Source organism: Simochromis diagramma, unplaced genomic scaffold, assembly GCF_900408965.1.
Source record: "Simochromis diagramma unplaced genomic scaffold, fSimDia1.1 OVJJ01000216.1, whole genome shotgun sequence".
Lineage (NCBI taxonomy): Eukaryota > Metazoa > Chordata > Actinopteri > Cichliformes > Cichlidae > Simochromis > Simochromis diagramma.
The window spans coordinates 3804541-3832518 of record NW_024386883.1 but is presented as its reverse complement, the minus strand read 5'-3'; the positions used below and the strand labels follow the sequence as shown (position 1 = coordinate 3832518).

At 39.6% G+C, this 27978-nt stretch overlaps 2 protein-coding genes across 3 annotated transcripts; both read left to right on the top strand.

Annotated features, from left to right (window-relative positions):
* Window positions 1-34: 34 nt before the first annotated feature.
* Window positions 35-14915, top strand: LOC120734360 (ferroxidase HEPHL1). The gene is made up of 20 exons (XM_040033138.1): window positions 35-351; window positions 2069-2313; window positions 3284-3496; window positions 3780-3992; window positions 4230-4484; window positions 5135-5303; window positions 6302-6435; window positions 6586-6717; window positions 7155-7360; window positions 7688-7832; window positions 8001-8213; window positions 10273-10489; window positions 10607-10746; window positions 10823-10948; window positions 11040-11146; window positions 11245-11479; window positions 13080-13219; window positions 13353-13506; window positions 13609-13629; window positions 14494-14915. Exons 1-20 carry the CDS (start codon window positions 176-178, stop codon window positions 14550-14552), a joined length of 3300 nt encoding a protein of 1099 aa, XP_039889072.1. The 5' UTR covers window positions 35-175; the 3' UTR covers window positions 14553-14915.
* A 123-nt stretch (window positions 14916-15038) lies between these two features.
* On the top strand, window positions 15039-27544 carry slc43a2b (solute carrier family 43 member 2b). 2 transcript variants are annotated; one of them, XM_040033139.1, is made up of 14 exons: window positions 15039-17829; window positions 20098-20392; window positions 20533-20588; window positions 20695-20771; window positions 22791-22883; window positions 23227-23360; window positions 23566-23762; window positions 23859-24002; window positions 24138-24155; window positions 24750-24882; window positions 25048-25180; window positions 25665-25738; window positions 25851-25974; window positions 26051-27544. In XM_040033139.1, exons 1-14 carry the CDS (start codon window positions 17670-17672, stop codon window positions 26210-26212), a joined length of 1800 nt encoding a protein of 599 aa, XP_039889073.1. In that variant the 5' UTR covers window positions 15039-17669; the 3' UTR covers window positions 26213-27544. The 2 variants fall into 2 exon arrangements, with proteins under 2 accessions (XP_039889073.1, XP_039889074.1); XM_040033140.1 differs by lacking the exon at window positions 24138-24155.
* The last annotated feature ends 434 nt before the right edge of the window (window positions 27545-27978 follow it).

The window sequence follows — 27978 nt, the reverse complement described above, 5'->3', positions numbered from 1 at the left end:
AGGCGTAGCCTCTGGCTGAATAGCCTGACTGTTTTGCTTTGAGTTTCGTAAGCGCTGCGGTCCAGACGGACATTCGCACTCACATGGAAGAGTGAAAGAAGGTTACCACTTGTTCCTGTACCAGCAAAACCCGCTGATCACTTTGGCCAGCATTTTAGACTGCGATCAGCTGAATATGGCACGGACTTTGGGGTTGTTTGCAACTTGTTTGCTGATTTTTCTTCTTTCATTGGGCGCGAGCGGGGAGCGCGGCAGGGAGAGAGTTTATTATGTGGGGATCATTGAGGACTTCTGGGATTACGCACCAAGTGGAAAAAACCTGCTTAACGGGAAAGACATCGAAGACGATGAGTGAGTTGACATTCGGAAAAGTATGCTCAGATAGTGGCGGCACTAATTGCTTGTAAATATTCATTTTTATTTTTAGCGCCTTTATATATAATGTCTAAGATCACTCACGAGTAGAAAGTCATTATAACTCATGTGGGAATAAAAAATAGACCGCGAAAGAAAAGACAGTTTAGAGATACAAAAAAGTTTTAGTGCAAAACTTGTGGGTTATGTCGCGTGCTCGGGGTGTGACAGTGTCTAGACTTTGTGTGCTTTGCTGGCAGTCTAACGGATGTGCAGGAAAGATGACAATGACTAACAGCGAATTACTGTCTCCTCTCATTAGATTAGAGGCTTCCTTTACTGTGTATCTATCTGCCATGTGTCTTTATGTGCAGCCAATCACCAAAAAGGAGGCACAGAGATCCTGTCTGACAGAAGCATTTGCATCACACCATGGTTAGGAATTTAATGAGAGATGTGACAATGAGACTGTGTGACCCTTGCATTTCACAGTTTTCAATTTCTAGAAAAAAAAACATATAAAATAATACTGTTAATGCGGCTTGTACTTACATCACATGTAAGCATTGACAACTCACAACATTTGTCTGTGTTTCTGCTGTTATAGTTCAGGAACCAATACCTAATAATCAAAAATCCCTTTCTTATATTAAAAAAGAGGACATTAGACTGGACACATTTGCACATTTTTCATGAAATGAAGGAATGCTCATGGGTGTTGCGCAATGATTGAGACAATTTTGTCCTTCCTGTCAGAGAAATAAATAATTGTGAAGCATAAGGAAATTGCTTCATTCTTACACAATACATGGCATTCCTAAATTTAACTGAACCTCTGGACATGCTAATAACGTTCTCAAAGTGTACAGGCTGTACTTAAACTGTCTCAAGCTCAAGCTGTTTAATCACTGCAGGGCATGTTTATCTTTGTTAGATATCATATTGTCTTTTCACTCCCATTTCATGGCAAACTGAATTCACAAGAAGCTTTAAGATGTTTCTTCCTGCCATTTGTATCCCATCATTTAAAATGTGGAATTGCGTCAAATCAACTTGCAATGCGTTTGCATGGCATTAGATTAATAAAGCCATATGTCGTATTATAAGACAGAGAAGGGGAAACGAATAAGCAGTGTTGGAGCAATGTTAGCACTATTTTGCTTTGTTCGGGTTCTGACTGAAACAGCGGTAATCAGACAGGCATCAAGGTTTTCAGTCAAAATCATTTGAGAATCTATTTAAGATAATCTTACTTCCAAAAGTGCATCAGCTACAGTTTCAACAACCTGTTATTAGCTCCCCAAAACATGTTATTAAAATAATGATATGTCTAATTGTTAAAGACCTGCAACCACATGCAATTTGTTCAGTGGCTTTACATCTATTCTTACACCAGGTAAGATCTAGTTCTTGTTTGGTCTACAATGAAATTCTAGCCGTTAGACAATAATCAAAATTGTATAAACTAAAAGATCTATCATAGCCTTTTGTGAAAACCTAGAAAGGCAATGCACTTACTTTTGCTATATTTGTACAAGTTTGATTGAAAGTTGGTGTTGCAGCGTGGAACTTGACGTTGACCCTAACAAATACAAATGCAAGAAGAAAAAAAAGTATTTTTCTTGTCTGTCTCCTACACACTCTCGGAATTCTGTATAATCGCTCCACTGTGTGTGTCTCACATTCTTGTTGTTTCCTTTTCAAACTTTCTCAGGCATGCATCAATATTCCTACAGGGAGGGCCCCATCGAATTGGAAGTATTTACAAGAAAGCTGTGTTCAAAGAGTATACAGATGCTTCATACAGTCGCCTGTCTCCTCGACCTGATTGGCTGGGCTTCCTGGGACCCATACTGCGTGCTGAGGTTGATGAAACTATTGTTGTCCACTTAAAGAACTTTGCAACCAGGAACTACTCTATGCATCCCCATGGGGTTTTCTATGAGAAGGATACAGAAGGTAAAATGTTCCATACTACTGGATATAGACAGAAAAATTCATGGTGCTTTTGCACACAGAGGCACACCTACAAGAACAAAGTGCTGTCAGTGAGGGTTACAAAGTGTCATTTATTCATACTGAATGATACCGATTGTTGCTGTGTTCAAAATTTGTAATAAGAACTGAATAATATAACTTTTTAAAAATCCAAAAGGGCTTGAAGTTACATGAAACAGCTAACATTGTTTATGAAGTTCCAAGAAGGCGTGGTACTGTTCTCCTAGAAACAGAAGAAAAAGTGGCACATCACAATTCCAGAAAATGAGTGACTGCTATGGCAGATGTTTTATAAAGATATGTCTCTTAGGTTTTCTGAACTTTACAGCTCTCTGCTATGCAAGAAGCTCGTACACCACCCACCCCCACCCCAATCATGTGAAGGGGAAATCCTGCCGGAGTACACTTGAGAGCCTTGTGGAAATTGAGACTACAGCTGCAGTCCTTTCCTACTTAAAATAGAGAATGGTACTTTGTGTCATGGTTTAAAATCAGCAATTTTATTAAACATGAGGAACGTTAAGTGGCATCTTTTTGCTTAAACTGGAACTTGAGCAGAAAGATAATGAGATCACATGTCAGTGGTGTCAGCACATTAAGATACTGAGAACTGAGAAAGCAGTTAATTTGTTAAACCTTGTCCCGATATTCACACTGTATCAAAGATCAGTGTTCTCGTGACTTCTCATTTATGCTTTGTTTTCAAACACACTGCCATAGAAACTAAAGGCTTACCAGAAAGTAGAAAAAAAACAACAAAGAAAATGAATACTACCTTGACTTTTGAAACCTGCTTTAAATAACATCCTTGTAAATCTTTTTTTAATATTTTCTACAAAATTCTTATTGAGACTATAAACTATAATATCTCTGCTTGGCTGCTTTCTGAACAGAGTGATGTCTTTGCAAACATTTTCCCTTCGTGTACCAGGTGCACTCTATCCAGACGGGACATCAAGCAAGTTGAAGAAAGATGACTGTGTCCCTCCAGGAGGCAGCTATACTTACCGCTGGGAGGTCAAACCTGAGTTTGGCCCCACAGATGATGATGCCAACTGCTTGACCTGGGTCTACCACTCTCATATTGACGCCCCCAGGGACATCTCCTCAGGACTTATTGGGGCGTTACTCACATGCAAGAAAGGTACAAATATATTTGGCAAATATATTTGATTGTATGTTTGGTGTGTTTCATACAGTGTTTTGCCTGCTGTATCCAGCTTTCTGTATGCACAAGTTGTATGTTAAATCAAATGTATTTCTACATCCTAAGCCAGTAGTCTCATTCAGAAACAGCCTTTGTAAAAATAACATAAAAAAATTGCTTTACTTGAAAAACTGCCAACGAAGGATTGCCGTGAAAATCGCACACAGTGGGACACCAGAAGGAAACAAAGATTACGCATGCTCCTTTTCTTTGAGTGCAGGAGCCTTGAAGGAGACTAATGAACTAAATGCAGCCGAGGGAGACTCTGCCGTAAAGTCCGCCCGCAGTGATGTCGACCAGGATGTTTTCTTAATGTTCAGTGTGGTGGACGAAAACATGAGTTGGTACTTGAAAAACAACATTCAGACATGTTTTGATCCAGAAACAGTTGACCCAGAAGACCCAGACTTTAAAGAGTCCAACCTTATGCACGGTGAGAGATAGATATTTAAAGTCTTTTTAGGATCATTTAATACTGAACTAACTGCACACATTCAGTCGGGCCAAACCAGCTGATGCAACTCAGCAATCTGCATCATATAGTTTAAAATGTGTTCATGGTGAATTCACTTCACATTTCTAATTCTGACAACAAAGGCTGTAGGAGAGGTTTTTGATGGCTAAATGTCTCATTGTCCTCTGATTGTGTGTGTTTTTCTCTGTGTGACAGCTATTAATGGCTACATGTTTGGTAACCTGCCTGGAATCGAGTTATGTCAGCACCGCGCAGTAGCCTGGCATTTGTTTGGGATGGGTAATGAGGTAGATATTCATTCTGCATTTTTCCATGGGAATACCCTGCTGGACCGTGGTCACCGCACTGACGTCCTTAGCCTGTTCCCAGCCACATTCGCAACAGCCGAGATGGTCCCAAAAGCAAATGGAAAGTGGCTGCTGGCCTGCCAGGTTAATGACCACTTGCAGGGTAGGATGCTTGACCTTTAACCTATGTGTCACCTTTGACCTTCTGCTACAGCACTTTGCTGACAAAGGAAATACCCTTTTCATGGGGGTGCTGCTGTTTTGTCAAAGCCTGAGCATTCCCACAGCAGAGATGAGATTTAGATTTCTACTCTGAGCCTGCCTGGACTTGTAAAACTCTTTCTAGAACTCAGCTGAATTTAAAAGCTGAAGGGTATGAGCAGACATTTTATCATTTGTTATTATTTTCAGGCTGCTCAAAATCTAGTGAACATAACATTGAGAGAGTCATACAACGACTACCGCTAATTCTTGTGAAGAATACTTTTTATAAGGCTGTGCCTTTTATAATGGCTCTCTCTTGTTCCTGACCCTTTGAAAAAAAAGTAACATTACCGTTTTATAAACCTATTTAGGCTGCAAATCACACAACTGACAGCTTTATATGTTGTAGATCTGCTCAGATTTTGAGAGTAAACCCAATTTCCTAAAAGATAAGCAAGTTAAACATTTAAAATGAACTCTGGAATGTTTTTATCGTTTTATAGACAGTTACTGTAGCCTGGAGACCTGCTCAAAGGTCTACATCTCAGTGAGTTTTTACTTATCTAAATTACGGTGTGTGTGTGTGTGTGTGTGTGTGTGCTGTTCCAGCTGGGATGCAGGTCTTTTATGAAGTGAGGTCGTGTAACAATGAGACCGGATCCATGCTGACAGGTGGAGTTGTAAGGAATTACTACCTGGCGGCAGAGAAAGTCATGTGGAACTATGCTCCCTCAGGAAGGGATTTGATCAGCAACGTATCCCTTACTGAAGCAGATAGGTGAGCAACATATTGCAAAATGCAGTCTAAATAATGCCCCAAAGGTTTATTCTGTTCTCTGGACAACGCTACATCCAGATGAACAGAATAAACTTTTGGGGATTTGCTTACCTGGATGATTGAGCATGCATCAAGATAGTCTAAATAATGGTTTACATGTACCTCAAAATAAAAGTTGATTTATTATTTAGCCCAAAAAACTCAAGAAGAGACTTAAACCAAACACACCATCAGTCAAACCAACATAGTTTCATGCCAGGTTTCCCCAAAACACACTCAAGATACCTTTATGGGTTGATCTTGTATCTCTATCTCTGTCAGTACTCCTAACTCTAAAATGGGGCTTGACTTTCTGTGTGCATACCCCCTAGAAGGGGCTGATTATACAGTACATGTGATGCTCATTCATGTTGTGTGGTCTGGTTTGAGCGACCAATTCCAGAGCATGGGTCACAGCCCCCAGGTGGAGCATGACGGTAATGCAGGTGAACAATGTGATTCTGTGTGCAACAAGTAAAAAAAAAGTTTAAAACCTTGTAATAAAGTTTGAAAGTATCAAAACAATTTATATGTAATCAATTTTTACACTTATTTATGCACTGAAAAGCACGTCATCTTTCATAACTTGCATGGAGAGTTGAAATGTAGTGACAGCTCCTTGGTGACAAAAGGAAATCTTTTAATAGAGAGTCAGAGTTGTGTGTAAAGGTGCGGGCAGGTGGCAGACTTTCAAAGATTTCACATCAGATAATAGAATTCTCAAGTTTGGGAGTAGCTTGTGAAGATTCAACAGTCTAGATGATCATGCAGCAACCCATCTGTTATTATCTGGTATTTATTGCTGATCTGACACCAGTTTTCGTTCTAAGTAAGTAACTAAGGTCCAAGTAAGACATTTCTCATCGCTTTTACATCTAGGTCACATATTTACTACAACCCACATTTACAGTTTTTGCTTCATTTTCTTCCTCCAACTATCCCATCTCTTTCTTTTGTAGTCCATCAGATGTGTTTTTTGGCAGAGATGATGGAAGGCTCGGTGGTCAATACATAAAAGTGATATACAAAGAGTACACAGATGATACTTTCACTACTGAGAAATCAGCTGATCTTGGACATTTAGGACTATTGGGTAAGTACTCCCTTTTTTCACCATGTTCTGAATAAAAGTAACCTTTTCTCTTTTGTTATATGTTTCCTGAAACAATTCACCAAATTCATCAAGTTCACTAAGTCTCAAGATCTCTTATCTGATTACAGTGTTCCTTTTCTATTCTTACAGGTCCAGTCCTGAGGGCAGAGGAGGGTGACACTCTCAGAGTGACATTCCTCAATAAGGCTGATAGAAACTACAGCATCCAGCCTCATGGCCTTCATTATGATAAACACTTCCAGGGAAGCAGTTATGAAGATGGTGAGGAAGCAACGATACAAACGCAAATAATACTGGCACAGTTAACTCAGCAAGTCAAGGAGCTGGGATATCCTGTAATTCTTAGGGGACGCTACTTATTCTCTAAAAACACAAGCTGAAACTAATGACTAACTGTTCAGACTGACCAAAGCATACATTTGCATTACTGATACTTTAAAAAGAGTTACTGCAAAGAAATAAATGAGTATATCTCTACAAATTTAAAAAGGTAATTAATCACACAAAGTAAGAAATAAAAGCTGTAAATGAACTTGTTCATGCTCAAAGTGCACATTGTTTGACTAATACATATGATATTATATTAAGGTGTTAAGCATAGTGAAAAGAGAATCACAGTGCCTTTTGACTGCTGTCTGTACTGACAGCAAGTTATAGTAAACCAAATTGTTTGTACTTCTTTGTCTGCAACACTGCAGGTGTTGAAAAGCCAGGCTCCCATGTTGGTCCAGGTGAGAACTTTACTTACACCTGGCAGGTCCTGGAAGGCCCATCATCATCTGATTCTTCCTGCATCCCTTATCTCTACTACTCTGCCACCGATCCTGCCAAAGACACCAATTCTGGACTAGTTGGACCTCTTCTTGTATGCAAGAGAGGAGCGCTTGGGGACGACGGCAGACAGGTGCTGCTTTGGTTATGTATTCAGACACGTTCTCATGTTAAAAAAAAAAAAAAAAAACCTTAAGGAACCTCTGATTGTATACACTTTTAAATAGCTAAAATCAAAATAGCACTTGCCTTTTGTTTGACAAGCTGCTGGGGATTATCAAATTTATTAGAACTTTAATAATACAAGATAGCTAAGATAAGGACAAAATGATTTATTATGAAAATTTTAAGTGTAATTTTTAAGTGCTTTTTAAATTCTGTGTGATGTTACCTTAAAATCAAATTAGCAGCACTTTAAGAGCCTTACTGATTCTGTAATTTTGTCTCTATTGTCTAACAGAAGGATGTAGATAAGGAGTTCTTCCTTCTTTTTTCTGTCATGGATGAAAACATGAGCTGGTATTTAGATGAGAACATTGAGAAGTTTGGCAGCAATGAGACTAATCAAGAGCACGAGGACTTTCAGGAGAGCAACATGATGCATGGTAATCAGTCTGTTTGGTGAATCAGCTGAATAGATCTTACCTTACCTATTTATCTGAAAAGCTATTGAATCAGCGTTGATTGTAACTCAGATTTTGTTATATTTGAGACCCGGTTCAGGTGTGTCTTTGTATTTTTTTCATATTTTTATATCTTCCTTTTCATTTCAGCTGTAAATGGGCGCATGTATGGGAACCTTCTTGGACTGGAGATGTGTTCAGGGGACAAAGTCAGGTGGTACACCTTTGGGTTAGGTACAGAGGTGGACATCCATGGCGTGTATTTTGAGGGAAACACTTTCAACAAACAAAGCACAACCCGGGACACTCTCAACCTTTTCCCTCACACAACTGTAGCTGTTGACATGAAGCCTGACACTCCTGGTTAGTCTCACACACACACACACACACACACACACACACACACACACACACACACACACACACACACACACTGACAAAAACAACACACTTCATCTTTTCCCACACACATAATCTGTCATTCAGATTTTGTTTGGCAGTTAAAGTTATCCTCTATAAACATGTTTACATAAGTTTGTGTGAATGCCTCCTGTGATGCATGCACTAATGCTTATACAGTACAAACAGGAAATTATCCAGAGAACCTGGTTCACATTGTCCTTATGTATGTTTGAGGCTCTTATCTGAGTTCTGCTAAAGGGAAATGCCACAATGAATGATGTTTAGCTATGCCATTTACTTTGTTCCACACTAGACATTCACCTTTAGGAAACGTGTTACTTAACTCAGCTCTTGTCAATTTTAGGATTTTTTTTTGTACACACACACATATACATTTATATATATATATATATATATATATAAAATGCTATATGGTTGTTCCTGCAGTGAAAAAGGGGAGTATGGATAGGTAGCTAAGTTAGCACTATAGATCTAAATAGTGGTATGTATCATAAAAATAGAATATTAGAATTTCACTCATCAAAAAAAAACAAAGCAAAGATCTAGATTCACAAAATATACAGCATCTGTTTGCTCATATTGCGCAGACATTTGCAAAACAAGGAAAACCCCAAGGAAGCTAAGCTTTGCAAAAAAGGTGCAAACAACATCTTTTTTCCTGCAGTGGTAATCACTGACAGTTTATTATTGCATTTTTTTGTCACATGCTTTTCTTCAGCTTGACTCAAAATACATGCAGTCAAACTGACAGGAAACATGAGCTAGGTGCCATTTGAAATGAACATGAAATCAAAGGTTTTTTGTACTCTGTGCGTTTATATCTACCATGCCATGAAAAAGTACTTTCCCCCCTTCCTGGTTCCTTATTTTTTTGCATTTCATCAAACATATTTTAATAATTAGTAAAATAAATAAATAAATAAATAAATAAATAATAACTCGAGTAAATATAATATTTCAGTTTTTTCAATGATGATTTCATTAATTGATTGAGAAAAGTTATCCAAACCTATAGCCCTGTGTAGAAAGTAATTATCCCTGAGTTAAAGCTTAGTTCATTTTCACATGTTACACTCAGGCCTCATTACTGCAAGACCTGTTGAATCAAGGAATCACGTACACAGAACCTGTCTGCACAAGTGAAGTAGGCTAAAAGATCTCAAAAAGTAACACTTAAGGCCCCAATGTAAAGAAAAAAGCTGAGAGACAAAATCATTGAGGTCTGTCGGTCTGGAACAGGTTATAAAGCAATGTAAATATAAAGTCTTTAGTATTCTCGTGAACCACTGTGAGAGAAAACCTGGAACAGTGGGGAACCTTCCGAAAACTGTGTCTGGCGAGACCAAAATTACTCCAGGCGTTAGTCCTCGATGGCTTTTCCAGGATGTCACACATTTCACATTTGTCAGAAAACATCCTGATCATCCCAAAGACTTTGGGGAAAGTATTCTGTGGACTAATGAGAAAAAAATGACTTCACACCAACAGTCAAATATGCTCTTGGTAGTGCGATGGTCTGGAGCTGCTTTTCTACTTCCAGACCTGGGCGTCTTGTCATAACTGAACCATGGAAACGTGAATTCTGCTCTCTACCAAAAATCCACAAGGGCAATGCCCGGCCATCAGTCCGTTCCCCTGAGCTCAAGCTCACTCGACTTATGCGGCAATCCAAAACACACCAGCAAGTTGAAGTGACCAATTAAGTGACTTAAATCAGGTCGAGATGCTTTGACTTGACCTTAAACATACTGTTCATGCTTGAAAACCGTCCGATGTAGCTGAATTAAAAATCTTCTGCTAAGAAGAGTGAGCTGAAATTCCTGCACAGTGATGTGAGAGACTTATTGTCAGTTATTGCAAACATTTGATTGCAGTTCATTCTGCGAAGAGCAACACAATCAGTTATTAAGTTTGCCTTTTTCACATGGGGCCCTGTTTTTAAGGCACATGAATGTGTCCAAGTCCTTAACCTTTTCTTGTTTGTTGTTTCTCCAAACAGGTGTGTATGAGGTGAGCTGCACAGTAATAGACCACTACTCAGGTGGCATGAGGCAGTGGTATAAAGTTAATGAGTGCCCAGGAAAAAAAGTAAATCACAAATACACAAAGCTGAACAAGACTGTGCGATATTTCATCAGTGCTGAGGAAATAGAGTGGGACTATTCACCTAAGAGAGACTGGGAGCTGGAGAAACACCATAGCACACCAAAGGACAGGTGTGTGAGTGAGATAATTGCAGGATGATACGTTTCATTGTTGAAGCCACAACCTGTAATTCATGCCATAACTTATTACTGTTTGTTAATAGAAGCAAATTGCTACTTGTCTCCCAGTCCAGGCAGCATATTTGTGGGAAAAGGAAAGAACAGAATTGGCTCACGCTATAAGAAGGTGGTGTATAGAGAATATACTGATGACACCTTCAGTGTTCAGAAGAAAAGGCAGCCCAACCAGCAGCATTTGGAAATTCTAGGTAAGCTTAACAGTTCTTTATGTTGTTTTTACTAAGAGAAGAATGAAGATGACACGAGTTTTATTTTCTCCTGTAGGGCCAATAATCAAAGCAGAAGTAGGAGAGCAGATCGTGATTATATTCAAGAACAATGCCACCCGACCATACTCAATAACCACACATGGCGTTAGGGCCAGCGGTGGACACATTCCTGTCAAACCCGGTGAGAAATGAATTTTTAAACGGGCATAAAAAATGCTGGCTTTTTAAAGAAGCAGTAGGATTCATGCTTTTTATGTTCTCTGAACCTTCAGGCAACTTTATTGAAGTAACTTGGGATGTTCCTGAAAGCTCTGGTCCAGGAGTCACGGATCCTAACTGTATCTCTTATATCTACTACTCCACTGTTGACTTTGTTATGGTAAAAATAGAAGCACATCATTTACAGGGCAACTAGAATATTTAAGCAGGAGTTGAAGTATTAGATTTTATTCTGATAAGGTGTTTGTTTATGTTCAGGATCTGTACAGCGGCCTTCTGGGGCCTCTGGTGATATGCAGGCCTGGGACTCTGAAGCGTGGGGAGGGTCCCGATAGGGAGAGGAGTGACGTGGAGAGGGAGTTTGCACTGCTCTTTATGGTGCATGATGAAAACAAGTCCTGGTATTTGGGAGACAACATCAGAACGTACCTTGGTCTCAACCCTGAGAACTTCACTCCAGATGAAGAGTTTGAGGAGAGTAACAAGATGCACGGTAAGAAGAGTGAACGGGGCCACAGAAAGAAAAACAACCTATTGGCCAAAGAATTAAACTTTAGATTTAGTAAACATATTCACCTATTATATCCAGAGAAGATAAACATAAATTGATGTCTGTTGATCTTGATGTAACCTAGTATAAATGTAATCGTTTTTGTTGCCACCACAATGAATCAGGACAGCAAATCAGAGATGGTTGAGCAGAAAATATTCAAAAAAAACTTGATGATTTGAAATGGAATGACCCAGATCTCGAAAATAGAAAATATGCACAAATTTAACAAAATTAATTTCTAACTTATAACTACAGCACCATCTGGAAACTCCGTTCTGTTTGGACAGGACTGTCTAAAATAGTTTTACTTTTGTGGAAGAACTTTTGAATGCTTTTATATTAAACAGTTTTTGAGATATTCATGTTCACACATGAATATCTTTGTTACGGCCCTGGGCCGGCTGTGTACTGTTGTCGTGCTCTGTCTTTAAGACTCCACAGGTCCTTCCCGATTGGAGAGCTGGCGGCGGCTGATTGGTCTCCAATCGGGAAGGACCTGTGGAGTCTTAAAGACAGAGCACAACAACAGTACACAGCCGGCCCAGGGCCGTAACAATGTTCAACGTGCAAAAAGCAGGTCGACTGACCATTTTTTAAAAAATGATCTTGAAAGGCATTTGGTATATGAAGCTACAGCTACAGCACTCATTATACATGTTCAAACTTTCGCCCATAAAATTTTTAGGCAAATTGGAACTCGAGCAGATCAGAGATCAAGCAGGCTTGTGTTGATTTAAGATGGAATTAATCAATATTTAAATCTGGTGTTTAGTCAGAGACACATTTTGTGAAAGAAACAGTTTATTTCGTGTCTGTTGAGCTGTTTGAAAAGTTACATCTGAAATGACCTGACGTTACTCCGTTTATGCTCACTCCTCTTCTGCAGCTAGATGCTTAAGTTCGGCAACTGCAAATTTATATCTGTACCATGAAGGCATCGTAGGGATTATTTTCTTGTTACTGAGGAAGTATCTCCATGCTGCCACTGAAAGGCATGCCAGCCTGCAGCTCGTGAAAAATAAACTCATCCAGTAGTAACATGCATTAACCTGTCTACTTACTCATTAAATGACGGTGCTTGAATGATGTTTTGGATCTTTGCTGGATTCCTCTTCTGGCCCACTTTAACCCCTGGCTGTATCATAAAATAGGCAAATCTGGGTAAAGTTAGGGCACAGTGTAGAAGTGCCAATAAAATTCTGAGGAGAGTTAAACAACACAAAAAGTTTCAAATGCAAATTATATGAGATAAAATAAATTACATATAACGCATAATAACAAGCAAATCCCCAAATTCAGCCCACAAACATCAATGTACATCATCTAAAGTTGATCCAGCAGGAAGCAGGGGCATTCCACTTCTCTTTATCACACAGTAGAAATGAGGTTAAATTCAATAAAGTCCTGTACTGGATACAAAATCAGACCTGTATTCCTCAGCTTGCTTTTGATGAGTGTGCTGAAGTGTGTTTGCTTTCACATTTCCTGTTTCTCTTGTGCACCATGTCTCTGATTCTGTGTGTGAATGTGTCTGCTGCAGGGATCAATGGGAAGCTATATGGGAACCTCCATGGATTGGAGATGACTCAGGGCCAGAAAGTTGACTGGTATCTCATCGGAATGGGCAACGAAATAGACATGCACACTGTTCACTTTCATGCAGAGACCTTTACTTACAAGGTTTGTTTGTGCTTTGTTAGTGGTCACTCGCAGCGGGAAGACCATTCTTTCTTTCGCACCGAAAGAATCATATCTCCATTTATATTTCCTCTTCGCTGTTCCCCCTTTTTTGCACCACTCTTATGTGTGTCAGACGGACCTTGTGCACCGTGCAGACGTCTTTGATCTGTTCCCTGGGACCTTCCAGACTGTGGAGATGGTGGCTGGAAACCCAGGCACATGGTTGCTCCACTGTCATGTGACTGACCATATCCATGCTGGCATGGAGACCACTTTCACCATCAAAGGTTGGTCAGTGTAAAGGATCTGCGGGGCAGTCTCTCATGTTAATACACTGTCACCTATTAATTAGAAATGAGTTTAACATTTCGCTTGTTTGTTTTTTTCAGTTCCAGAAAACTCCTCGCATGGTAAGATCTGTTTTTTTCACGTAAAAATTGTTACTGGGCGTCACTGGGTGGAAGATTTCAGTATTCTGTCACCTTAACTTTATATCAAATAGAGCCTAAAAGTAATGCAACTTAATTTTGTAGGATACATGATTGAAAAATAAATTTCACACAGAGTATTGAATTTCTTTAACAACTTTTGTATTATGTCACTATTACTGTTTCAAAGGACTGCATTGCATTACAATAACTATGATGTCATTGTCACAAAAATACACTTTAACACACTGGGTTGTTATTTATACTTTTAAACATTGTAGATTTTTTTTTTTATGTATTATGTGTCTGAATATATTCCTGATTCCGTATCCTGTGCCTGGAATTACATACAAAATGTTTGGAGGCATGCTTTTCAGTAACCAAACATGCATAAACACTGGAATATTTCTTCAAGAGCAGTGGTCTTTTTTATTTGGTGTGGTTACTACCACAGCATACCATTCATCTCTCCTCTGCGGCACACCATTGGTCACAAGTACTGCAGGACAAAGCATTTCCTCAGTACTGTTGTGTAACTGATGGGGAATGTTTTTAAAGTTTATCTGTCTTTGCTCTGTTTGTATTGGGTATAGCAAAACAGTAATTTGCGTCAGGTGTCCTTGTGGCACTGTTGATGCAGTGCTGCTAAGGAATTTTTGACTAAGCGTAAATGTTGATAAGGCGGGTGTTACATTTAGTGTTCCCTTTTTCAAAGATCAAACATATGCATTTCTAGAAAACTGTTACCTGCAGCCCATCACAGGGAAGATTCATAGATTTTTGGGTAATGCTTTTTCTGGCTTCCCTTATCTCTCACTTATATTTCTTTTCCTTTTACACCACCAGGAACTAAAAGCTCCATAAAGATGCTGCTCTCGCTGTTTGTTCTACTGGCTATATGTTAATGATGAGGGACCCTGACAACAGATTATATGTGTGGATTATAACAGTGGTCACTGATGCACTTATAAAACACGGAGTTGCTGTCACTTATGTGTTTGATTGAGATCATGTACATAAATATCAAGCACGGCCCAGGCCAGTTAAATTATATATACCACTTTACAATCATGTATAATGTTCAAGATGACTTTATGCATTAGAATGAAGGAAACAAAGCATTTTACAGTTGGGATTTGTTTCTGTTGCTGCTTTCTGTCATGTTGCACTATGTTGGCTTTTATTTTTATTTTTTTTACTTCTGCTACCAAATACTGGATTTCAAGTATGAATGTGCAATAAAAAAAAAAAAACTCAGTTGCACTGTGGCATGCGTCAGTGTGAGTAATTCATTTTCTTGTGCTAGCACAACAGTGCTGGGTTTGGATGTGGAACAATCTGTCCCACTAGACACCCACAGATTTCTTTTCTAGATGTGAACACTTGAGGAGAGTACATTTTTAAGACAAGCTAGACTTATTTATGCTTAGAAATGAGTACTAATGAGTAGAAATTCCAGAGAGAGTAAAGATTTATTGGAGAATAAACAGTACTCATGGTACATACCACAGACAAGTAAAAGTGTTAAGCAAAGCAGTCACAATACATTTATCTGTTTTAAAATAGCAGCATTTTTGTGAACCTGAAAGGTGAAAAAATTGAACAAATTCCCCAAATTTGACTCATTTTACTGTTTTTTAGCTGAGCTTGAGCTTTGCATATGGGCCATGAACCTGCATGCCTGTGCCAGGATCACTAAAAGCCACAAGGTGGCGTTAATTCTATTAAAAAACAGCAAGTTCTCATTGTGTGTGCCACAATTTAAAAGATACCGGATATTTTTTTGGTTTTTACCTTAAGATTAACAGTTAAACATACAGATTTGGCCCCTTGTTGAGACAGTAAACAATATCTAAATGATTAGACTATTTGACACAAATGTAAGGTGTGAGAAGCAAGCAGGTCAATAAATGGTTTTGATAAGGCTTGGAAAAACAGTGCACTAGTGATTAAATGTACTTGATGTGACTGTAAAGAGTTTGTCAATAACTGTGAAGTAAGGCTGGGTACCTCCACCTTGTGATGGGCCTGCTGATATTCAAACAGACTGATTAGAGCTGAAAATTAGAGATGAGAGATCCCATTAGTTTAACTGTTTTGCTGTTGAAAGGTTTAAAGGTTTAAAGAGTGCTCTCAGTGTGAGATACTGAAGACTGTAACAACACAAAGCAGCACATCAGTGTTTATGCAGATATGGTCACAGTGGTCACTGAATCATTGAGTGGCCAACTGATTAGAGCTGAATCACAGTCCACTGCAGGGGGACAAACTCAAGTGTCCAACCTGAAAAACAAGTTTGCTGATATAACTCTGACATTTCGGTGTAAATGTGTGTTAACTTGCTTTAACCAGATCCGTTTTTTTCATTTAACAGTGTGCTTAGAATTAAACTAAGAAACAAAACCAATAATAAAAATTAAGAAGGGGCGAATCCTGTACAGGAAATAAAAACTGCAGCTCATTTAAAGTCTTATGTGTACAAAAACACTCAATACAAGAGTTGCTCAAGAGGGTTTTGGTCAGTTATGCTGAAGCTTTAGTTAAATCAACTTTAAAGATTTAAGACTTTAACTTTTACTGTTGCTGAATTTTAACAAAGACTTCAATGCAGTATTCTTTTTTGATGTTTTATTTCTCAGATTAACATAAGTAAACAGGTGGCGTAAATACTGAAATAGGGGAAGTCTGCTCTTATTCTTTATCAACTGATACACACAACCGTCATATTTCCTGTCATTACCTGTAAAATCTGTTTAATTAGACACAGGTTATTTTCTTTTTTCTTCATAGTTCACCACATTTAATTAAAGTAAAAATAATGGCTTTAGACCCACAATTATTAAATTATATAACTATCTGGTGATAAAAGTGTCAACAAAATAAAGGCTGGTTGGAGTCCAGACATACTGCATGGTAATGTCCATAGGGGGCGCTATGTGCGGGCGACGCTGGCATATAAAAGTGGATTTTCACAGAAACCAGGTTACTCAAAGCCTACCAGAAGGCATCACTTTGAAGCTGGAAGGAGCAGCTCTGAGCCGCAGTGGTAAGAAATTAAGACTCACTGAACATGTCAAAGCAGATCTGTAATTTGCTTTGAAGTGTGCTATAGAGAGTGGATGACTGAAACAGGAGTGGGAAAGTGATTTCATTTTTTTTTTTAATTAAATGAAGCATTCAACAACATCAGCTCCTACAATTAAATGATTTCCAGGAGTGTATTCTCGTTTGATTTGGTCATTTTATTGAGGCGTACAACTAACTCTGCAGCTCTGCAACTACTTTTATTCTACTAGCTGAACAGACAGTGTGCGTGCGTGTGTGTGTGCGACAGAGAGAGAGGTTGGCTGTTCCCGTTGATTTGTTTATTGTTTGTCTGGCTGTGGATGTGCCACACTAATTGCAGAGAAAAGCTGCGGTTGGATGGGCATGAGGGGCCATGGGCAGTGAGAGAATCCCATTTTCTGTGCATGTCCAGTTTAGACCAGTTTGGTTTTTCCAGAAATCAGCAGAAAGTCCACTATGGGTGCATGTATTATAAGGGCCTGTAATGTAATGCAAGGTCTTTGTCTCATGATGTCATAATCCTCATACAATGACAAAAGTTAATCATTCACCACTTAATGTTAGTTGGTGTAGAGCTTAGCGTCTTCTCTGTATCTAACTAACACAGACACTTTAAATTAATCAGAAAAGTGCCACAAACAAACAGCACAGATTTCCATGCAGTGCAGCCAGCTGGGTTCAAAGTTAAGTGATTGATCTTGTAATCTTATAAAAAGAAGTGAGCCTTTCTATCTGTCTGTCACAGTGATAGGCTAACTGTAAGACCTCCCCCCCCTCCTCTTGCTCTTTTCTCTTCACAGATAAGTGAGCTGTGATCTTTCATCCGAGCGTCAGTCAGGGAGGTTCTTTCTGCACTTCCAGCTACATCTTCTTTCTCCCTCTCTCTTTCTTTGTCCCCTAAATCTCTCTCCTCTTGCTTTTTGCTTCTGTCTTTAACTTTTTTTTCCCAATCAACCATGGCGCCAACCCTGGCCACAGCATTTGCCAGGCGCTGGTGGATGGCAGTGACTGCTATCATTGAGAATTTGCTCTTCTCTGCTGTGCTGCTGGGATGGGGATCGCTCCTCATCATGCTCAAGTCAGAGGGCTTCTACTCGTACCTTTGCAGCGAGGAGGGTAAGTCGAAACTCTTGTGTTTTATAATTACCAAAATAGTTATGGCGATGCCTTGTAAAGAAAGAAAGAAAGAAAAGACAATTGGTTTTTTGACTTAGTTTTTGGAAAGCACTTTTTCTTTTTGTACGCTGAAATATCCCAATAAAATAAGGATTAAGTGATTGACAGCAATGGTGATCTTAAGTTAGGAGCAGGTTTTATTCAACAGATGTAATACGACACTACTGTGTTCTGGCCTCTTCCATTCTTTAGGGAGAATGAGGGTTTTTTCTGTACAAGTGTCATAACCTGTTTTAAGGACTCAGGAAATTAAATCTGAGCAGGCAAATGAAATAAAGAGCAGTGTAACAGGTAGGTCAGTTGGTCTAAAGTGAAAGTATAAAAGGTTTTATGGTGCAGTAGACTTGTTGAGAGTCAACTGATAGACCAATGATGGACTGATCGGCTGATCCTTTTACCTGAGTCTGTATTGTTTAAAGCTTGCTCTCTTTATGTCAAGAGTCCCACACTATGACAAAAGTTACACCGGGTACTTTGTGTCGTTAAGAACAAAGGTTGGATTGATGCACTCAGCCTAAGTGACCCCGGTGTGGTCTTTTAAAAGAGAATAAACAAGGGGAACGTAAAGGAGGACCCCAGGTGATACTGTGTGGCGTCCCATGGCCTGAAAGAGGTAAACATGTTAGTATCCACACTAAGTCCTGGAGCATTTATAACATGCAGCAGGATGTTTTACTCACCTCTGCACCAGTGGCTAATATTAACATTCAGCAATAAAAACTTATAAAGGCTGACAGCTGTCCCATACACATTTACCTGCAAAGGAACAACATTTTATAGGGTAGTGCAAATGTTTTAGCTGTGAAGCTGTGCACACTCACCAGTCAAGTAAAAGTTGAGCAATAACTTCCTGGAGAACTGCCACAGTCATCTTATCTTGTTCTGATGACATAAGAGAAGAAAAAAAAAAAAAGGAGAACAGCAGCAAGCACCAGCTCAGCTTTTTTTCAAACATGTGACGTGATTGAGGAACAAAGTAATCAGCAGGAAGCATTTATAGCTGGTAATAAGTGAGTTTAAAGTTCAGTGACAAAGGGCAGAGAGGGTGAGATAGCTAAAGTGATGAGCAGTAGAAATCAAACCAGGAAACAGTAAAAAATAGAATGGCGAAATGGAAAGATAATGGTCCAGCATAGACCGGCACAAGAAGCACACATTTGGCATTTAAAATATATAGACTGCACTTTGTGCTTTGTGTTTCGTAATAAACATTTTATGAATTTTAATTATGAAATACCAGATCACTTCAAATGAAATAAAGCAAAAGATATCGATGCATTTAGAAGCTGCCTTTTCTCGTTTTGTGTGCAGTGTTAGTGCAGGGTTCAGCGTTAGCTCGGTGCCAACATCTTAATGCCTTTTCTAGCCTTTGTAAGTCATTTTGCACCAGGATGCCCAGTCAAACATTTTGCTATACATGCTACAGGGACACAGTGTTGGGTATTAACTGCACGTTCAGCAATATAGTTTGCCATTCAGCTGCTCCCGTCAGCATTGTGTCCCAGTGATTCAAAGGGTATGAGATGCTGATCTGTCTTCTTGGGGAAGACTTTGGCACTTGGTCATGAAGTGCGTCACAGTGTTTCACGTTGGGATGCCACACACACACGTTTTTCCTCCCAGAGATAACCGGTGGCTGATAGCACTGGAAGAGCGTGATCTGGAAAGCTAATGCTAAGAAGGTCCAAAGCTGCAGCTCCCCTCACTTCATCACCTGGACGTCTTCTGGACTTTTGCACTTGTTCACATTATCTCCTTGCAGGTCCTGATAATGATGTGAAGTTTATTGCAAGTGCTAGCTTATCACGTTTTGTTCATATCATTCCAAAGTAGCAATAAAATCCAAATTGCATTCTATATTATAATCTTTAGGGGCACTTTTTTTATTTTATGCTGAGGTTCACAATTAATCTAACTGGCTGTGCACATTTGATTGGTATGTATTGATGTATTAGAGATATAAGTAAACTATTCAGAGCTATATTCTTCAGCCACAGAAGAGAACCTAAAAAATTCCTGATTATCCACAACACTGCATCTTAGTTGGGTGGTGTTTGTTTTTTCGCAGCATTATAAAAAAAAAAAAAACTTCTAAGTGAAAAGGGCACATTAAGTCAGCCTGCAACATCCAAACTTATTGAATATCTTCCACTTGCATAATTCCTATAAAACGTCTTATATTCTACCAACTTTTATCTCGGTCCTTAGGTAACAGCTCCAACTACAATCTGTCCCAGTCTCATTCAGCACAGGCGTCTGATGAGTACACTTATGACTATGAAAGTGAGGCTGGTGTGGTGGGTTTGGGAGACGGTGTCGAGATGAGGCCCCTGGTCCCTATGGATGGGCCCCTGAGGATGAACGGCTGGCTGATCTGTAAAGAACAGGATGAGATGCTGAACTTGGCTTTCACAGTGGGCTCCTTCCTCCTCTCAGCCATCACGCTGCCATTGGGGATTGTCATGGATAAATATGGGCCTCGCAAACTGAGACTGCTGGGAAGGTAAGCAAAGAAGGGAAGAAATTATCCAGACTTACTGTGATGTATGGAGAAAAATACACGTGTAGTCATAAATAGAGTTTTAAAAAGAACAGCTTTAGTTAGCTTGTTATCAGAAGTGTGACACAATCATATATTTTCAGCACCTGCTTTGGATTGTCCTGTCTACTCATTGCTTATGGAGCCTACAAACCAAATGGTGAGTTCATATGAACAAAAGTCTTTTTTGCACTGTAACATTTGGAGCACTGTATGGATTTTGACTTTTATATATATTTATATATAGTTGTTTTTTTTTTTTGCAGAACTCTCCGTCCTTATCTTCATTGCTCTTACTTTCAATGGCTTCGGGGGCATGTGCATGACCTTCACCTCTCTCACAGTAAGTGTGCACACTGATGTGTGCTTTATAATCCTTGTTCCATAGAGTCCTTGCACCTGCTGCAATATGTTTGTCCAGATGTATGTTTCTATCTACACAGCTCTTTGTCTCACTCGCTCTGTTATAATAGCCTGTTGGCTCCCTGCCTGCTCGCCTTCTCCCTCCCTTCTTGTCTGACGTTCCACCCTGTCTCCTGTTTAATCTTCTTTTTTTTAACTTTGCCTTTTTTCTAATGTTGAACTACACGTTCCTAGGGATTACCCTGCCAAGTGTCAGATAGCGGGTAAGGGAGTTGATTAGAGGGATATTATTGTGCTTCACAAAGGACATGAAGGAGGAATCAAGAATTTCTCCTACTTATCCCTCGTTTTTCTCTGTTCTTGCAAAGACTTAATGGACTTGCTGCACAGACCCTAAACACAGAAATTCCCACTTTAAAAAAAAAACCAAGCAGCATCACTCTTGGAAGTCTAAAACTTCAGTTAAGAGCCTAATTCCTGAAGTCATATCCTTCGATTCGGTTCATCAAATTTCACAGATTCTTTGGAGCAAAGAAAAAACCTTTATACCTGAAACAGTTTAAATGTAATCAGCCCTACAGGCAAGGATACAAAAGCCGAGATAAACAGTCTAAAGATCATCATTTATTTGCATTCTTGTCCTGCAATTATCCACCCCGCTTCTTCTCTGGCCTTGACATCAGTTCAGCCTGCAGTGACTCACATGGGAGTCCAGTTCTCTACCATGGTGATGCTGTTCACTGGAGAGGGCCTCTGCTCCACTAAATCTCCCAGTGAAACATCCCGATTCTATACCAGCACTGACTCTTGCTGTTACATCCTTTATTTCTCCTGTTGTATTTGTCGTGTCTCTCATTACTTGCTGCCATGGCCATTCATATCAGTGTTATAGTAAAACCTTGATTTAAAGAATTGTTTGCTCCCTTTACTGTCAGTCTCCAGAGATGGTGCATAAAAAGATGTGTTTCCCTCGCACCAAGTTTCACTTCATCTCCTCAGCAGCTCAATTTACAAGAAAGCCTCAGTGTCGGGTTAATCATTAGACACAACCCTGTTGCTTGACTGCTTGTCCGTGACTTCTCCGCAGACCTTAAAGCATTCATTCTCAGCTGAGGGATGTTGGGTAACACTCAGCTGCCCTCGGTGGCCACTACTGGCTCAGTGCCAATGTCAGCTCACCTTCCGCGTTCTAGGTTTCATCCAGCAGTTGCTTGTGCTCAGCACCTTTAGTCATTTAAACTCAATGAGATGAGTTTTCAAGTTATTCCTGATTAAAGTGTTGGGAAATCCTGGTAACCTGGGTGCACATGCCTTCTCAATTTAGCACTCAAACACTACCGCATACCTCTTCCTTAGCTTTCCCCGTTCTTATGTAATTGAGCGGGTTGTTGTTGTTCAGTCTCCTGAAAACAGAACAGCTTGTGAATGCCTTTGTATTCGGATGTTTTGTTGTCACCCGCTGTCTCCCATTTTGGCTTCCAAATCCATTTTTTTTCTTAAAGAAAAGTATATTAAAGACATCTTTATGTCCTCAAATGTCACCTCGCCTCAGCCGACCCGTCCGATTGTTTCAGCTGGAAAGAACTCATCAGTAGTGTCGTATGTTGGACAGCTGTGTGTGTTATGTGATGCTGTTTTATATTTACATACACCGAGGTGGGCTGGTTTCATGTCACTCTGTTGCACTTTTGTTTTCTCTGATGTTCGCGCCGTGGTGCCAAGTCTGCTTACTAATTGGGTCTTACTGTAAACTGTGACCCCATTGTCAGTAGGTACCAGCCTCACAGTGCCCCAAACTGCACCCACACCCTCTACCTCCACCCCCTCCCAAACTAAACTAAGTGCAGCTGCACAACAGTTGACCTCCCCATTTTTTCCTTTAGATAACTGAATATATCTAATCTCAGTTGCTGTGCAATCTAATGCAAAAATCTAGAGAACAAAAACACTGTAAAGCTCACGGCCTCTTTCCCTGTTTCTTCATTCGTTTCTCTTCTAGCTACCAAACATGTTTGGGGACCTCCGTTCAACCTTCATCGCCCTGATGATCGGCTCCTACGCATCCTCTGCTGTCACTTTTCCCGGCGTCAAGGTAACAAACACTGAAGGCTACGTATTTTCTCCTGGCACCTTAATCTTGGCAATCAAGGCACTTGCCAAAATCTAGAACTGGTCCACAGATGGATTATCAGAAGTATTAGGAGAACTGGTTCTAATTCTCAGGATGGGTTAAATGCAAGGAGTGGGTTTTCCTGCCAATTAGTACAGGATAACTTTGATTTTGTCTAACCCAATTAACAAAGTGCACCATAAGAATCATGTGAGAACTTAGAATTCCCAGACAGGTTTAGTCCAAGAACTGTGAATAGAACTGTCTTCTCTATGTCTTTTTTTGCACTGTACTTTGTATTTATGGGCCCTTGTTTTGGACACAGGTGATCTATGACTTTGGCGTACCATTCATCACTATTCTGGTGGTGTGGGCCGCCTGTGCAGGACTGGTCTTCACGAACTGCTTCTTCAACTGGCCACTGGAACCATTCCCAGGCCCAGAAGATATGGACTACACGTTAGTAACACACATGCAAATTGATTAAATTCAATTTTATTTATATAGCGCCAATTCACACCAACAGTTAGTTTTTTTTTAATTGTTCAATTCCCCCATGGTCCCATCTCTTTCCACTTTTCTCTGTTACCCTTAACATAATCCCCTCTACTCCCATTCTTGTTATCCAGTCTTCTAATCCCTCTCTCATCCTTTGCTTCCTCAGTGTGAAGATCAAGTTCAGCTGGCTTGGCTTCGACCATAAAATCACAGGTCAGCAGTTCTACAAGCAAGTGACCACAGTGGGCCGTCGTCTGAGCGTGGGCACCAACACAAAGCAAAAGGAGCTGACTACCAAAGATGGAAACAATCTTTGTCTCTCTACCATGGACCTGGAAATGGAGTGCAAGCCACAAGAAGAATGTAAGACTGCAGTATTATAAACCTGAACCCATGTATGCACTTTTTACTTAAATCCACTGAATTTACCCTTCTTCGTTTTTCGTTTCTCCTCTGCAGCCCAGTCATTCTTTAAAACTATCATCACTCCAGTTTTCCTGCTCAGTCTAGTGACCATGTCTATGACTCAGCTTCGTCTTTTGTTCTACATGGGAGCCATGAACAGCGTCCTGGAGTCACTCACCGATGGAGACCTCAACACAGGTCACTTTCTCGACTTCTCTTTGCTTGAAGTTTGCACGCATACTTAAACATGAATGCTTTTGCTGTTTCTTTCTCAACAAATATGAATCATAACTTGAAAGCAGTTTGGCTTACTTGTTTTAATTGGATTTTCAGTGGAAAGAATGGAAGTTGGTAAGATAAGAAGTCTTCTGTATCAGTAGATTACTAAATCATTCGACTGTTACATTTCAAGGTGAAAACACTTACAATTTAGAAACGCATCACAGCAGTGATTAGTACTATTCAATGCTGTGAATAGTACCATTCACAGCATTGAATAGCACCTTTTTTAATAGCTAGTTATTTTATTTCATCAGTTGACCTTGGCTGTTGTTTTGATCTTTCATTCTGCTTTAATCTGCACGGAATGACCATTTACTGTACTTATTAACTAACTTTGCCCGTTAGCAGCAAAGGGTGCACACCATATGAGCAGTTTCACGTGATGCAGTTTCCGTGTATCATTACTCCCTTAGCCCATAGAAATAACCCACACAACCTTACCCCCTCCTAATAATAACATTTTGTTGACTTTTTTTTAAATTGACATTTCCCTGCATCAACCATTGTTCCACTCAATATAGCACTAATACTAGATGCTAAATATTAACTATACTGTCCTATTAACCAAGTCAGTATAGGTATATTCTTTCAAACACTGTCACTGTATTTTAAACGTTCTCCTTATCTTTTTATATTGTATGCTCACCCTGATCTCTTTTTCAGTGAGTTTGTACTCTTCCATCTTCGGGGTGCTGCAGCTACTTTGCCTGATGACCACCCCTGTGATTGGTCAGATTATGGACTGGAAGCTGAAGGACTGTGATGACGGACAAGAAGACAAGGAACCCTTAAACAAGTATGTCAAATATTAGTAATCCTTTGCAATGCAGGACAAACCCACTTTGTGAAATTCTCAACATTTCTAGACACAGAATGTGATTAATATAGCCAAAAATAAAAGGTTATTGTGACATCAGTGACTGAAAAATGACCTCTCCTTCTTTCTGTTTCAAACCTGAAGAGGAGAAACAAAGACCAAGCGCAGAGACAGAAAGATTCAGAAGGTGACCAATGCACTGCGAGCATTCTTGCTCACAAACTTGCTTTTGGTTGGATTTGGGATTACGTGCTTAGTGCCTAATCTCCCCCTGCAGGTGAGTAGTCCAGCTTGAGTTTACCAACATTTTTCACACTTAACACTAGATGTAAATTGCAATCTCCGTTGACTGCAGTTTATACTACACTGCACAGTACAGTTAGACTTTTAGGTGTTTATGTTTACTTTCTTGCAAAACAAAGTGAAAACAAAACACTTTTACTGTTTTGCGTAGTTTAGCAGAAATTCTAGAAATAGATGGAAAAGTTATCCTGAATGATAAAATCAAATTAGCAGCTATTCCATAGCTGCTAATTTGATTTTTAACAGCTGAGACCAGCTAGCCAAGATCAGCCATACTTAGTTGTTAGCTAAGTGTTAATAACTAAGACTAGCTAACAGCTAAGATTAACCAGTGTTAGCTGTTAGCTAATTAAGAGTAAATAGATAAGAGTAGCTAATCTTTTAATCTAATAGACTTGATGATTGATCTTCTGAAATGATAATGAATAATAATTTCTTATACTTTTATCTTTCCCTAGATTGTGTCATTTATCTTACACACGGTTGTGAGAGGATTCATCCACTCTGCTGTTGGTGGCCTTTATGCTGCTGTGTAAGTCTCACACATGCATACACACACACACATATTATCTTACTCTTCTATATGTGGATGCAGCTTCACACTAAGACGCTAAAGATACCTGCCGTGTCTCGTGTGTCCTCAGGTATCCCTCGTCACTGTTTGGAAGTCTAACAGGGATGCAGTCTCTGGTCAGTGCTGTGTTTGCTCTGCTGCAGCAGCCACTGTTTTTGGCTATGATGGGACCACTGGGTGGAGATCCACTCTGGGTATGGATATGCATACACATGAACACAATCAGAGATTAGGCCCTCGGGCGTGGCTAATTCTTGTACTGTCCTCCAGGTCAATGTTGGACTCCTTGTACTAAGCATGCTGGGCTTCTTGCTGCCTCTCTACCTGATCTGGTACCGACGGACTCTCTACAAAGAGCAGCAGCTGAAGGATGACAATGCTAAGATCTACATCAAAATCAACGGCTCTGAAATCCCAGAGGCCTTTGTCTAGAGAAAAGCAAACATAGGAAAACAAAAGAAGGGATGAAGAAGATTTTGAGAAACATGGGCAATCGCGTGAACACAAGGAGCTGGTTGTAAAAGGAAAACTGAAATGTTAAATATCACAATGAAACATAATGTTTTTGTACTTCTCTATACATTACACAAACCAACGGACCTATATGCCCATTTTCCAAATGCTACAGAGATAAATAAACCTAAGGGTATAAACACAGAGGGCGAAAAGAAGAACAAGAGAGAGAAAAGACTGTGAAAGGAAAGAGGCAACAGCCTCTGTATTCCCCCAAATCCTCCTCTGACGTCTTTTTGTATCCCCTCCCCAATGAGCCGCACGCTAGTGCAGCTCACTCCTAAGACTGCTTTCAGTATTTCTCCCGCGACCATAAAAAGGATGATTCTTCCTCTGTGAAGCCCACGTCATTCAGAAAACCAGAATCTGTTTTTCTTTTCTTTTGTTTTTGTCATACTTTGACTTAAAATCAGCAAAGTACCACCTTTCTGTTCACCTGCTGGGTTTTTGCTGTACAGTAGATTTTGATTCAGTGTTGTTAAGGAGAAACAGAAAGGGGAGAAGAGCCTTTTTGCTGATGTTTCTCAAGCGAGTAGTAAAGACAGCCAGGACAGTAATTACAGAGGTGGATTTTTTTTTTTCTTAAAGCTAACATCTGATTACAGTACAACTGTAGCTTAGCGCATCGTGTAGTATTGATGAATGTCAGTATTTTGAAGGTTGTAATCCATTAGGACATGAGCCACTCTGTGGTGTGTTTGTAGACTATTTATTTTACTCTTTGACTTTAGTTTTTCTATTTATAATTTAAATTTAGGGTGCATTTCGATGTCGAATCTAACTGAAGGTTCATCACACATATCAGTGAAAACAGCTTTTCACATTACCATTTACACATCGATGTCAATACAAATAAAAAAACGAGTAAATTACTTACAGTTCAGATGCCTTACCTTAAAGTCAGTATTTGGTCCAGTCTGTCCGCCTACTCTTGAGAGAAATACAGCACTTTTACCCTTCTTTCACACAAAAAAAGCTCAGTTTGACAGTTCCCCTTCATCTCTTCAGCAATAGTTCTGCTTAGCCTTAGAATTTTCTGCCTTCTTATTTCTATTTATTTTATTTTACACTCAAATTTCTTGGCATATTTAAGTTGCTCTCTGCTGACAACTACTTCTGTGTCTGATTGTATGCTGTGCTGTTAGCATAGAGCTCCTCCTGTCATGATGTAGGGATGTTTTGTTGTGCAAGTTTGTTTAATATGAAAGAAATCTGCCGAGGTTAATAAAGACTCTTGCTTTTTTCACTTTTTATCAGACTGCACTCAGTGTCTGCATGTAATTCTCATCAAGTTGCAAAAGTGTTCCTTTCTACCTTGAAATCTGTTCCATCCACATTAAGGATGAGAAATTAAATGACCACTGTGGTCAATTTTAAGATTTTTTTCTGAGGCAATTTGTTTGTTTGATTGGTTGGTTTGAGGAATCTTTAAATGCAAGATGAAAGTCATCCGATGAAGTACTTTCATCAGCACCTTTCATCAAACGTACAGCCTTGCAATCAATTGCTATTCCAGAAAATATTTATTGAGACTGGTTGGAGATTGGTTTTTGATTGTTCTGCAACCAGCCAGCAGGAGTCAGCATTAGGAGCATATTCCTGCACTGGAGCCAGCACCAGAGGAAGAAGGCTGGGTAGATTTCGGCTCATAGTCCTTATAAACCCTTAATTACAGTTATGTTGTA

Coding starts and splice junctions, on each gene's coding strand:
- LOC120734360 (XM_040033138.1), top strand. CDS start 176: ATGGCACGGACTTTGGGGTTGTTTGCAACTTGTTTGCTGATTTTTCTT. Junction 3,497..3,779: donor GTTACTCACATGCAAGAAAG/GTACAAATATAT, acceptor CTTTGAGTGCAG/GAGCCTTGAAGGAGACTAAT. Junction 6,718..7,154: donor GGGAAGCAGTTATGAAGATG/GTGAGGAAGCAA, acceptor GCAACACTGCAG/GTGTTGAAAAGCCAGGCTCC.
- slc43a2b (XM_040033139.1), top strand. CDS start 17,670: ATGGCGCCAACCCTGGCCACAGCATTTGCCAGGCGCTGGTGGATGGCA. Junction 23,763..23,858: donor GTGCAAGCCACAAGAAGAAT/GTAAGACTGCAG, acceptor TCTCCTCTGCAG/CCCAGTCATTCTTTAAAACT. Junction 25,181..25,664: donor TGCCTAATCTCCCCCTGCAG/GTGAGTAGTCCA, acceptor ATCTTTCCCTAG/ATTGTGTCATTTATCTTACA.